This window comes from Octopus sinensis, linkage group LG6 (genome assembly GCF_006345805.1).
Source record: "Octopus sinensis linkage group LG6, ASM634580v1, whole genome shotgun sequence".
Taxonomy (NCBI): domain Eukaryota; kingdom Metazoa; phylum Mollusca; class Cephalopoda; order Octopoda; family Octopodidae; genus Octopus; species Octopus sinensis.
Genome location: NC_043002.1, coordinates 46035528 through 46050503, shown reverse-complemented (window position 1 = coordinate 46050503; position 14976 = coordinate 46035528). Strand labels below are relative to the sequence as shown.

At 36.0% G+C, this 14976-nt stretch overlaps 1 protein-coding gene across 1 annotated transcript in view; it reads left to right on the top strand.

The window, feature by feature from the left end:
- Positions 1-2619: 2619 nt before the first annotated feature.
- Positions 2620-14976, top strand: part of LOC115212771 (uncharacterized protein C17orf98-like) — a 17097-nt gene continuing 4740 nt past the window's right edge. Inside the window, exons 1-2 of the mRNA XM_029781449.2 lie at positions 2620-2989; positions 7576-7675. Coding sequence (XP_029637309.1) covers positions 2738-2989; positions 7576-7675 — 352 coding nt within the window. The 5' untranslated portion in view covers positions 2620-2737. The remainder of the gene's footprint in view (positions 2990-7575; positions 7676-14976) is intronic.

The window sequence follows — 14976 nt, the reverse complement described above, 5'->3', positions numbered from 1 at the left end:
TTTGTTTGTTTGTTCCTTTTCGAGCCATGACTGGCTCATAAGGGCCGATTTCCCGGTTTCCTTGGTGTATAGGTTCCCCACCTGGACAGGGCACCAGTCCGTCGCAGGTGAGCTGCAAGATGCAGGAGGAAAGAGTGAGAGAAAGTTGTAGCGAAAGAGTCAGAAGAAGTTTGCCATTACCTTCTGCTGGAGCGACGTGGAGCTTAAGTGTTTCACTCATAAACATACACATCGCCCAGTCTGAGATTTGAACCCGCGATCCCTCGACCGTGAGTCCGCTGCTCTAACCACTAGACCATGTGCCTCTACAACCCTGTTGTTTCCTAAGGGTTGATATAAATTTGTGTTTATCCTCATTTTTCCTACAGAAAAATATTAATAATAATACTAATAATCCTTTCTACTATAGACACAAGACCTGAAATTTTGCAGAAGGGGGACTAGTCAATTACATAGACCCCAGTACTTGATTGGTACTTATTTTGTTGACCCCAAAAGGATGAAAGGCAAAGTTGACTCCTCTTCCCAACTAATGATTTCAGATTCAGTCCCACTGCATGGCACCTTTGGGAAGTGTTTTTATACTTGAGCTTCCTGAGGTCAGCCAAAACTTTGTAAGTGAACTTCATAGACAAAAACTGGAAGAATCCTGCCATTACATCTGTGTGTGTATGTGCATCATCATCATCATCATCATTTAATGTCCATTGTCGAAGTTGGCATGGGTTGAATGCTTTGCAGAGCTGGTAAGCTGGCAAGCTGCACCAGACTCCAGTCTGATTTGGCATGGTTTCTCTGGCTGGATGCCCTTATGCCAACCACTTTACAGTGTGTACTGGATGCTTTTACATGGCAGTGTGTGTGTGTGTGTATATATACTCCTCCTCATCATCATCATTTAATGTCCATTGTCCATGCTGGCATAGGTTGAACAGTTTGACTAGAGCTGGCAAGCTGAGGAGTTGCACCAAACTCTAGTCTGATTTGGCATGGCTTCTATGGCTAGATGCCCTTCCTAATGCCAACCATTCTGAGAGTGTAATGAGTTCTTTTATGTGCCACTGGCATGGATGCTATTTGCATGACACCAGTATCTGCCATGACTGCAATTTCATTTGGCTTGATGAATCTTTTCAAGCATGGCATATTGCCAAATGTCTTGGTCATTTGTCTGCCTCCATGAGGCCTAATGCTCGAAAGGTGCTTTTTACAGGCAACTGGCACAGGTGCCAGTTTCATGACACCAGCATCGGCCATAACTATAATTTCACTTGGCTTGACAGGTTTTCTCAAGCACAGTATATTGCCATAGGTCTCGGTCACTAGTCATTGCTTCCATGAGGTCTAAAGTCCGAAGATCATAGTTCACCACCTTGTCCCATGTCTTCTTCGGTCTCCCTCTACCACAAGTTCCCTCCACTGTTACACAACGGTCCTCAGCCATATGCTTCACATAACCATACCAGTGCAATTATCTCTCTTGCACACCACATCTGATGCCTCTTATGCTCAACTTTTCTCTCAAGATACTTACACTCTGTTGTACAAGCACACTGACATTGACATTGCATATCTAACAAGGCATGCTAGCTTCATATATGTGTGTGTATCTGAGACCCCCTTCGGTCACAACACAGACTATGGGATTGCACCTAGAAAGTTACCCTCCCAGGCACAAGTCCATCAAGGTTATTTATGGAAGACCAGCAGTCGCCCATGCATACCAGCCTCCCGTCTCCATGCCACCAATGTTATCCAAGGGAAAGGCAAAGGCCGATACAGCTTGGCACCTGTGATGTCGCAACTCAATTCTACAGCTGAGTGAACTGGAGCAACGTGAAATAAAGTGTTATGCTCAAGAACACAACATGCAGCCCGGTCCGGGATTCTTGCTCACAACCTCATGATTGTAAGCTCGACGCTCTAACCACTGAGCCATGCGCCTTCACACACACACACACACATATATATATATATATATATATATATATATATATATATATATATATATATTAATGTGTGTGTGAGTGTTTGTGTGTGTGTGTGTGTGTGTGTGTGTGTGCACGCGCGTGTATGTGTCCTTCTCTTGACATCACATGATAGTTGTAAAAATGATTGTCACTATTATATAAGCAGTGTCATTAATTTCTAATATTCTGATATTCTATGAGAAAATGTCTGACCATGGGAAAATATTAACTTGCTCAAAAACAGGTCAATATTGATAACAAGAAGGGCATCTGACCATAGAAAATTTACCTAAACAAATTGTTTCTAACCTATGCAAGCATGGAAAAGTAGATGTCAAAATGAATTTGAAGATGACTGAGAACATCTCCCCCATTCTCTTCTTTATCACTATTTGCTGCAACAGCAGCATCCGATACTTTATACTTTATGACATTAAGAACTATTGATACCTATGAAGAAGATCTTGAAATTATTACTCCGAGAAGATATTTCACATAGCTAATTAATCTGTTACTTAGCTAGTGTTAGTTTAGAGGAGAGGGTGAAAAAGGAAAAGAAAATTAATGGCCAGGTAGTTTAATCTTGTTACCCCTAACAACAATAACTGTTGGTACAGCTTAGGTAGGGGTAGAAGGTAGTGGAAATACTGCCAATGTTATTATAGTGATAGACATTGAGAAGTTTATATAGTAAACTTGCAGAGCTGTTTGCTATTCGGTTAACTGTAAATGAAAAAAAAAAGGTTACTTAGTTACTTAGTAATATAATGCCTTCGAAGAAAAAATGCCGCAATAAGATTTACAAAACACCACCAACTCCACCGCCTACAAAACTTAGACAATTTGAAAATGGCTTTGTACTGGACTGTGTAGCTGTCAGCAGTATTTCAGATGACTTCTCTAAGCTAAATCCAAAGTTAGGTCAAGTGATCCCACCTTATAATTCTCAGAATGACAAATTTGTGAACAGTTATTTCAAGTACAAAGGCATGAGCAAAATGTTGAAAAGAACTAAACAGGTAAGAAAATTATACAAATAAATGCACACCTTGGTTTAATTCATTTAATGAGGTAAAATTAAATTAAATACACACTATACGATTTGATATTTTACTATGTACCTTAAATCATTTTTAATAATTATTAAATAGTTTTGTCATCATCACTGCCATCATCATCACTGCCATCATCATCATCATCATCATTTCAAAATCTATTTTTCTTTTTATGTTAGCATCAGTTTAGTTTGTGTGTAGTCTTTTAAAGAATTTTTGCACTATTAGTCTTTTAAAGAATTTGATGTAGTTATCTATCTGATTCAGTTTAAAGTTTTACAGCTAGATGCCTTTCCTGCTATCAACTACTTGTAGTGAACTGGCTATATTTATTGCTGTATATATTGGCTCTAGAGAGATTTTTTTTTATAAGATAACACCCTCTACCATATACTAGGTCTCTATTTCAGAGTAGTTTCTCTCCTAAATAGACAATTTTCACTGTAGCAAAACATGAAATGTCTATCCTTTGAAGGAACATAATGCAAAATATAAGCAAGGATGGAGAAGGTATTTGGATCATATGCTAGGGAAACTTTGTGGGACTGTAGATAATCAAGATCACCAAGTTGTAATGGTAGTGGACATGGAGATAGATGATGTTGAGACACTAAAGAAAGCTACTAAAAGATGAAGAGTAAGAGAGAGGGAAGCATTTCAAGGGCTCAGAAAGGAAAGGTTTCAAACACTTTTACAATGTAAAATTTGAAGCAGGCAACATGTACCAAAGACTCTTATATGAGAATTTCACTTCCAGCAAAACTCAATACAAAAAGATATTAACTTCTTATGTTTTGGGGGATTCCTTTTTGTTGTTTTCTTTTTTTAATTAGGAAAAAAAAAGGCAACACTCAAAAATTCTAGAGGATTGTAACATTAATTTTTCGTAACAGGAATCAGTTTCAATAGCACCTCTGGTAATGACACTAGCTCCGGTGCTGAACATTATACAGAATTCATTAAGAATGTCAACCAAACTTGATACCATTTATAGGAACTTATACTGTACAGAATTGTGTTGCTATTGGGTAGAATGAGCAAACGTGAACGTAATTTAATATGGTTAACTGATCAAACTGTTAATAATTCTGTCTATAGCCTTACTGTCTTTACTATAGAACATGATAAAAACTTGTGGATATGAGATATGTTATTATTTTAACCCTTTGGCATTTATTTTGGCCATATTCAACTCAAATATCCTACCTGTTTTATAGTCTTACTGGCTAGATCCTGCCTCTCACACCAACACTACAATGTCATTTTGAAAATATACAATCACATCATTGAAATCTCAATGCTACAAGATGATAACTAATTAGTTGAAAACAATATGAATAAATAACACTACATTTGACAGAGTAAGGGTAAAGGTCCCCTTGGTCATGAATGACCGTGGGATTGTACTTAGAAAATTCCCCTTGAAGGTACAAGTCTGGGCAAGGTTGTATATGGAAGACCACCAGTCACTCATGCATATCAGTCTCCTCTCTCCAATCCACTGATGTTATTCAAGGGAAAAGCAAAGCTGTTATAACTTGGCACCAGTGATGTTGCAACCTATTTTTACAGCTGAGTGAACTGGAGCAACATGAAACAAAGTGTCTTGCTCAAGAACACAACACACAGCTTGGTCCAGGAATCGAACTCACTACCTCATGATTGTAAGCCTGATGTTCTAACTACTCTTTAACAGAATAATGAGTATGCTAAAGAGTTAATGGTGGTAGGATGCTTTATGGGAGAAATTTTGCTCAGCCATTCAGCTAATTGACTTCATAGATCTCACTGAATAGCATTTAACAAACTGTGTTTGGACCTCATAGAGGCAATGTCTTGTGACCGAGAACTTTGGCAATATGCATGCTTGAGAAGAGCTATCAAGTCAAGTGAAATTGTAGTCATGTCTGATGCTGGTGCTACATAACTGACATGTAAAAAGCACTTTTCAAGCATTGGGCCTCACAAAGGCAATGTGGCCCATGCTGGTGTCACATAACTAGTACCCATAGTATCATAATATAGTGTTGTGTCATATGTACCTCAATCGTCATGAAAGCTGATAACAGTTAAGTTCACCACCATCAGTTCATCACAGGAGAGTTCACCGTCATCAATTCACATGAAGAAAGTTCACTGTGGGGCAAGTTCACCACAAAGAACGTTTACTGAGATGTCTTGCAAACAACTTGCATATGCACGTGCTACCAGTCAAAAACTCTGCATACCGGAAGCCAGCAAGTGTATGGGGTCATCAGGAGAGAATGCATGCCGTTTCGGGGCCTACCTCTTGATGGCATCAATGCGCACCATCCCACACCCTACTGATATGAGGCCCTGCTTGCTAGATCAACTGGTTATCAGACATAGTTCAATATTCTTCTAGCCATCACTCATCATCTCTTTTTAACCAAACCCAGTGGCTAGCCTTTTCCACTGTAGTTTGGATATCGGTCATGGTGGTATTGACTTTACGATGAGTTAGGCCTAATGATAACAACAATAGTCTCACACTGTGTCCAACAAATCCTCTACATCCAACTTTGAGTGGAAAATGCTCTGCTTTCCAGCCTGCGTCTTAGAGGTGGCAGTGGCTGGTTATGGTGCAGATCACTGTAGGTTTCTTTAATATGAGCGTCCAATTCTTCTTTCATGCATGATAAAGAACCACACTTCGGTTCAGTAAACAACTTCTTAGTAAACCCAAATGGGTCCTTCAGAAACTGCTCCTGAGTCCTTTTATTCTCCTTTTGATGCTCATATTGGCAGATATGTCGTTGCACATAACGACATTTCCTTTTCAAATCATTATACAGCAGTGCAAGGCCAGGTTTCTCATCTTGTGTAGCACATCTCCATCGCTTTCTTAGGCTGGACTTTTCCTTCCTCAACTGCTTCATTTTCTTGATCCTCCTGCTTGGTCCACACTTTCCTTTCACTAATTGGATATTCTCTTTCACTCCAAATAAATCCTTTCCTGTATTGTAAATTGAGCTTGATAATTTTCCCAGTTTCTCCACTGTAGAGCTTGTCATTTTATAAAGAGCTTGACACCTTGTTTTCAAACTCTTTATATTTCCCTTTCTCATTAGCAGCAGGCCACAAAACCCTCGGTTTCCTCTGAGTATTATCCATAGTATTTCACCATTAATATTTAAAAAACTATCAAAGTCAATGCTGTGTAATTGTGGTCTCAGAAGATATTAGCTTGTTCAAATTCACTGACATTCCTCTGTCTGTTCTATGAAAAATGTACAAGATTTACTTCAGATGGTACATGTGAGCACATAGGGATGTTATCAATAACTTGTTCAGGTTTTAGAGTTGTTTATGAGAGTGTGTTGCAACAACTAAACATTATGAATTTGGTTATTTGTCATAGATCATGATTTTATATAACCATCTTCTCCAATGATGAAAGGTGGTGATGGCACATTTTAGCTAGCATCAGATCACCTTATCAATATCTACATTTTGCGACATAGGCAGTACACATATTCGGTATGATTGAGCTTATTGTATTACTCAATATATTCTATTTAAATTGATAGTGTTACCATCATGATCATCATCATCCTTTAACATTTGTCTTCCATGCTGGCTGGGTTGGATGGTGTGACCAGAGCTGGCAAGCAGGAGAGCTGTACTAGGTTCCAGCCTGATTTGGCTAGATACCCTTCCTAATGCCAACCACTTTACAGTGCTGGTTGCTTTTTACCTGGCACTGGCATGGGTGTTTCAACAGGGTGCCAGAACAGGTGCCATTATATGGCAATGGCACAGGTGCCTTTTACATGGCACCAGCACAGGGCTTTTGCAGGCCAATTCTTTTCAACAAAGGAAGTGAGAGTAACATTTCTGCTGTACAGGAGAGGTCTTCTTGAATATGGCAAGGTGCCAGATATCTCAGCCAAGTATATGTTACATATTGTATTTAATAGAAAGTTTGTTACTTTTTCAGTATGATTTCTCACAAAGGATTTATATTTTTAAGTAACGGATTACTTGAAAAACACATTATAGTAAGGATCTATGTTTATAACTATACAATGTGAAGGAAATTCTATTTTTTATTGAAATCAAATTTATAAACACATTAGAATCTCCCTAAAATTATGCATATTATCTTTTATTATTATGCTGAATTATTGATATCTTGCATTATTATTAATCTTGTAAACAGTAAAGAAATTATTGGCTTTCATAAGTCAGTACTTTTAAGCTGATCATCAATTTACTTAGTTTGATGACAGGTTAGATATTATTTTAAGATATCTTAATCTGTGCAAGGAAGAATATCCAGTAATGAAATACTATCCCATGGATATATATATATATATATATATCTGTACAACTTAGAGCAATGTAATAAAATAAGAATTAGTCTCCTCAAACCAACAAAAACTTTTAGATATGTTCTTTCATAAAGATTATTTTAAAAGAATACATTTCAAATAACTAACTCTTGCTTGTTCTTTTCATGAATATTTTCTGCTATAATAGCGTTCAGCAGCATTACCCTAACATGATGTTCTGTCTTTAACTTTCAGCTGAATGGAGGGTGTTCTATTGAAGGAAAAGCTGTAGATTATTTTCACAATAAGGGCCATCGTCACATATATTTATCCCAGAGAAACAAATCAGGAGCTGGTGAGCAACTCATTCTCGTTTTGTCAAATTTTCACTTGGGGTAATTTTTTTGCTAAGAAGGCAGTAAAATTGATAGAATACCATCATACCAGCTCAGTGATTCTCAACCAGGGTCCATATGAAATTTTGGAGGTCCATATAAAATTTTACTGTAAAAATTTATCAGCAATAAATTGGTTATACTTCTGCAAAACACGAAATATTTTAACAAAATTTTTATACAATTCCTAATAATATTTAAATAATAATAATAATGAAATTATTGTATACAGTGCTCAGGTACGCCACAACTTGTCAAAAGTGCATACAAAGCATATGCAGTAATGTACAAATGTCTGGAAAGTGAACAGTGTATGAGTCAGATACATAGTTGCATGTGTATGGAGGGGAGAAAATCAGGTGTAGTGTTGGCAAATCTCAGAAAGCATGGAAGTTTTGAAGAATGCAGTGCTCCAACAACTAACAACTGATGCCAGCAGTTTGTTCCATACTTCAGCAACTCTTAGTGTGAAAAAATGTTTCCGAAAGTCATGGGAGCTGTGCTGTTTTCTGACTTTGTAAACATGTCCACAGGTGGTAGAACAGGTGGAGTTTGAAAAGGTGCTCAGAGTTATTGTTTGTAAGATGGTTAATAATTCTATTTAATATAAAAATATAAGATTTTTAAAACATGAGATGTCTATGAGGGTCCACCCAAATAAAATAGGAATGAAAAGGGTCTATAGGTAAAAAAAAAATGGTTGAGAAACACTGTACCAGCTGATGAGTCAATTTTGTATGAGAGGGTGCTGAATAGTTCCTGACTTTAAGGGTATCATGAACGGCCTGGTTGGAGGCCCAACCTTGTGAATTCTTTTACAGGGATTAGAAAAACTGAAGGACCACTGCAATAAGGGAGTGAATCTGAGATGGGAATATGTTGAATAAAACCATAATTAACTGATCCTCCTGTATTTTCTTTTACCCAAAGCCAGGAACTTTTGAACATCCCCTTGTAATTTATCATTTATTATCATTATATTATGTCACTGACAAAGAAATGATTTTTAATGATCCAGTCCATTTTCTTATAAACATGTCAGATGTAGGATGATATCATAACCAAAAACAGAACTGTATAATAGTCAAATTGCTTGTCAACTTTCTCAGACCATCCACTTTCCTTGCTTGCCTAGCACAGACAAAATTCATTGAGGCAGGTTTTCTATTGCCAGATGTCCATCCTCTCACCAACTGTTATATACTTCCAAACAAAGTAATATGTCTCCTTGAGTGAATGTGTTTCCATGGTAAGTTGGAAACAAACACCACTTGTATGACAGGGATATTCATTTACAAACTATTATGCAATATCAAGATAATAAGGAACAAATACATACTCATACACACACATACATGCATGCATGCTTGCATGCACACACACATACACACACACACACACACACAATCTCATGAGAGTCTACTAGTAATAGAATTCATATTTTCAGATACAGGTCAGAAAATATAAATTCTATATCTATTAAACATATATATGCATACATATATATATATATATATATATAATACATATATAGAGATGTACTTGCATAGCAAGTGACCTGATCTGAGATCGTGTGCTGGAATGAAAACAATTGCAGCATGGAAGGTGTTTATAAGCCATTTAAGAAACACACATCTGATGCAGCACAGAGTTTTGTCAGTGAACAGGTCATGGTCTCAAAGCGACAAAAATATTTTGACAAATTAAATTTAAATGTTGAAGTGAATCTAACGGTTTTTGTGTGTTTCTTAAATGGTTTATAAACACCTTCCATGCTGCAATTGTATACATATATATATATATATATATATTATATATAATATATATATATATATATATATATAGATATATATATATATATATTATATATATATATATATATATATATTATATATATAATATATATATATATATACAGAGAGAGAGAGAGAGAGAGAGAGACAGAGACAGACAGACAGACAGACAGACAGACAGACAGACAGAAATAATTGAGATCAGTTGAATAAGGTACTTAAGTTGAAGCACCAAGTCAATCCGGTATTATCCGCACAGCTCGAAGTAAGGTGAATAAAATCAAAATAAGCATCAGGATATCAAGAAGTGATGCAGTACGACTGTTTCAAGCAGCTCCATTTAATTGAACAATGCAATCATTACATCAGTTTAAATGCAGTGCCATCATCAGCTGCACAAATAAATAGAATTCTAACCAGTTGGACACATTAATATAATTTTTCTCAAATACTTTAACAGAGCAAAAAGATGGAAGAAATTCATGTAGTCTATCCTTAGCTACAATAGCGATTATATATATATATATATATATATGTATGTTATTGTGTATGGTAAAGGGAGGTTTTATCATTATATTTGTATGTATGAGTTTCGTTTATCATGATTGTTTTATTAAAGAATTTTGTAGTAAATTTAGTCTATTTACGTTGATTAACATATTATTCCATTCTATTCCATTCATAATCTTTAAAATAACGTTCGTTCATCACGCGCAAAGAATTTATTAAAAATATATTCTATTTCTATGGTAACGTAATTTTGTAAACGCTGTAACAGTTAGACTTTTAAATTCACTTCATAACTTAAAATTGAATAGAAGGTATGTATTTTTTTAAGTTCTCCTAATTGTAATTTTAATATGTATAAGCTTTTGAATAATAATATATTCTCCTTATGTTAATCTTGTTGTTTATGTAGTGTTCTATTTATCGTACTTTTCTTTGTTATTAATTATTAAATAACTTAGACATACTTTGATAAATAGATAGGTTCGTTTTTAAATGGTTTAGGTTATGTTTAATAATAGAATAATTCTATATAAGTTATTATTCACATTCATAAATTTGTTTTAGAGTGGTGTTGGGGTTTTTAATAGTATATTGCTGAGTAGGGAATGTTACTGTATGTATGTGGCTGAGTGTATGTATCTGCTGAATTTGTTACTCCTCTGTGTTGGAGTGGCGGTAGGAGTGCGGTTGCATGTGAGTGATTGTGTGTGAGTGTGTGTGGGTGTGCATTGTTTTATGTGTAGAAATGTTGTTTTCTTTTGAGTGTTTATGTATGTGTGAATGTGTGTGTGTGTGTGTGTGTTTGTTTGCGTATTTGTGTATGTTTGTTGCATGCATGTGGTATTTGGAATATGTGTGGGTGTGTGTTTGTTTTAAGTATTTATGTATGGTTGTTGTATATACGTGGTATATGGTATTTGGTAGTTTCTTGCTAAAAATGAAATGTTTATGTTGTTGTGGTTGAGTATATGCGGCTGCTGGATGTGTGGTTGTCATGCAGAGTGAGTGTGTTTATGAATGAGGGTTGTATGTGTGTGTGTGGGAGTATGAATAAGTAATGTGTAGAAGTATACGGCTACTTTATTAATTTATCGTTGCCTAGATGTTTGTGTGTATGTATAGAGATATATATATATGGGTGTGTGAGTTAGTGTATGTATTTAGATATGTTTATATATACTTAGATATATGTGTATGAGCATGTGTGTATATATATATTTTATTTTTATTTTTTGTTTTTTGAAATTAGATTCTTCATCTTTAAATATGAGAACTTAAATACTAGGTTTCTTTATATTCAATTGTTTATAGAGGTTATTTTAGTTCTTGATTATATATAGATTATATATAGATTATATATATATATTTTTTCATTGATAAATTTATATTATTTATAGTTTTAGTCATTTTAAATTTATATCTTAAAAATATTGATTATTTTTAGATCTGAAATCCACCTGATGAATGTCCTTAGAAGAGACACGAAATAATTGTAGTGGCGAATTTAATTTTATTTAATTTATATTAAATTTTTTTATGTATTGGATTAAGTCTTTCTTTGTTTGATTTGCAAAATAGTGGTTTTGTCTCTAATTAATATTATATAATATTTTACTATAAAATTGGATTCAATCCTAAATCTGATTTCCCCTGTAAATTTGGATTTATTCCCTAATATTTATTATTATATATATATATATATATATATATATATTATATATATATATATATATATATTTATATATATAGGGTAAAAACCCCATTCAGTTATGAATGACCATGGGATTGCACCTAAAGTTCTCCTCCGAGGCACAAGTCCAGGCAAGGCTGTTTGTGGAAGAGCAGCAGTTGCTCATGCATATCAGTCTTCCCTCTCCACACCACCGATGTTATCCAAGACAGAGGCAAAGGCCGATATAGCTTGGTACCCGTAACATTGCAACTTATTTCTACAGCTGAGTGAACTGGAGCAACATGAAATAAAGTGTCTTGCTCAAGAACACAACACACAAGCCAGTCATGGAATTGAACTCACTATCTCATGATTATGAGCCTGACACTCTAACCACTGAGCCATGTGTCTTCAGTTATAATGTATATGAGAAGATAAGCTTCTTTCAGTTTCTACCTGACAAATCCACTCACTAGGCTTTAATCAGTCAGGGACTATAGTCGAAAATACTTGCCCAAGGCATCATGCCATGCTGTGGAACTAAACCCAGAATTATGTGGTTGGGGAGCAAACTTTTTAACCACACAGCCATGTCTAGAAATAGACTCTGTCATGCTTTTCTAGATAGATGCTCAAAAAAAGAATGCAAGATTTCAGGTTGTCTTGAAAACCCAAATGGCTAATAAGACATCCTCATATCTTTTACAACAAAACATTTTAATTAGACCAAGAGCTCTAAAATTGATCTGCTGACTCATCATACATTATTGACTCATACTCTGTTACGATTATTGCAGTGAGTCTTTTGAGATGATGTTATATAATCTATTTGATCTCCCCCAGGTGGAAAATTAGAAGTATTTCATCATAGGGTTTATGATGGCTTGTTTTGTTATCCAGCTATAAAAGCAAAAACATATTTTCAAACCGGTCTAATCAATAGCTACTTAGAAAAAGAAAGACATGTACAAATTAAAGGAATTTTAATCTAAGTCACTTCAACTATCTCAGCAAATAAGTATTACATAATATTGAAGAATAATAATTTTATTTCCTAATTTCATTTCTATACATCTTCACCCTCTTTTCTCTCTCTTTCCAAACTGAGGTAGCCATGTATCTCCCCTATTGTAAGACACCTATTTCTGTCCCTCTGTTTGTTCACTAAACTCTTATCACCTGGTACAAAGCTGTTGCCTTCCTAATACAACTCTCCACTCAGCTAAGGGATTTTATTTTGTTTGTGTTGTTTAGTGACTTCATTGCTGCTGGTGCGATGTAAAACTAAACATCCAGTGGTTAGTATTAGAAAGGGCAGTCGGCCATAGAAACCGTGCCAAGGCAGAATATAGTTCTTGGTGCAGTCTTCTGATTTGTCAGCTCTCCTGCAAAACTGTCCAACCCATGCCCGCATGGAAAGCAGGCATTAAATGACAACAATGACATTGACCCCGAAAGGATGAAAGGCAAAGTCAACCAAGGCAGAATTTGAACTCAGAACGTAGCGGCAGACAAAATACCCATTTCTTTACTACCCACAAGGGGTTAAACACAGAGAGGACAAACAAGGACAGACAAACGGATTAAGTCGATTATATTGACCCCAGTGCGTAACTGGTACTTATTTAATCGACCCCAAAAGGAAGAAAGGCAAAGTCGACCTCAGCAGAATTTGAACTCAGAACGTAACGGCAGACAAAATACTGCTAAGCATTTCACCCGGCATGCTAACAAAAAGGAGGAGGAGGGGCGGGTGTGGAGGGGTGTGGAGGAGGAGGGGCGGAGGGGGCGGAGGAGGAGGAGGAAAAGCAAAGTCAACTTTGAGAGAATTTGAACTCAAAACATAAAGACAGACAAAATACCACTAAGCATTTCACCCAGCATGTTAACATTTCTGCCAACTTGCCACCTCAAAATAATTATTTCTACTCTAGGCACAAGGCCTTGAACGTTTTTTGGAGACGTGGGGCTAGTCGATTACATCAACCCCAGTGCATAACTGATACTTATTTCATCAACCCCCAAAAGGATGAAAGGCAAAGTCGACCTCAGTGAAATTTGAACTCAGAACATAAAGACAAACAAAATACCACTAAGCATTTCACCCGGCAAGCTAACGATTCTACCAGCTTGCCACCTTCACAAAGTAATAATAATAATAATGAAATTATTGTGCTCAGGTCCACTATAACTTATCAAAGGTGCATGTGTAGTACATAAAATTATGTATAAATGTCAGAAAAGTAAACAGTGTACGAGTCATAATATACATGTGTGCATGCGTATGGAGCGGGGGTTATCAGGTGCAGTGTTGACGAATTTCAGGAAGCATGGAGGTTTTAAAGGATGTAATGTTTCAGCAGCTAAGAACTGATGCAGGTAGTTAGTTAAATTCCAATACATTCTGAGAGTCAAGTTAGTTTATTTTGCTGGAGTCAAGCTAGATTTTTTTTTTCTCTTCCATTTGACCATATTCCCTCCCCACAAAAAATTACAGATGCTTGTTAATGTGAGAAATCCTTATAAAAAAATGTGTATTAGTAAAGGTAAAAACAGCAAGAGAGAAAATTAATTAAGAAGTCCAGGAGAAGAGCTGGTGTCTTTGGGTTGTGACAAGATCTGCAATACAAAATATATGCTTTTTACTTGTTTCAGTCATTGGATTGCAGCCATGCTGGGAAACCATCTTGAATCAATGAATCAACCCCCAGTACTTATGTTTTAAAGCTTGGTACTTATTCCATCAGTCTCTTTTTACTGAACTGTTAAGTCACAGGGATATAAACAAACCAACAGAAACACAAAGACACACATACATAGATACAGATATAAATACATACATATATATATCTTTCAGCTTCTGTTTCTTTCAGTCATTTGACTGTAGCCTTGCTGAGGCACTGCCAGGAAAGGTTTTATTCAAACAAATCAACCCCAGGACTTTTTTTTAAGCCTAGTACTTATTCTATCAGTAATTTTTGCTGAGCTGCAAAGTAACAGGGACATAAACACACCTACACTGGTTGTCAAGTGGTGGTGGTGGTGGTCGTAGTAGTGGACAAACACAAAGATGCACACACACACGCGCGCACGCACATATTTATAAGATGAGCTTCTTTCAGTTCCCATCAACCAAAAATCCACTCACAAGGCTATGGACAGCCCAAGGCAATCGTAGAAGACACTTGCCCATTGTGCCACACAGTAGGACTGAACCCAAAACCATGAGGTTGGGAAACAAGCTTCTTACCTTCTTACCACACAGCTACATCTGTGCCTATATATA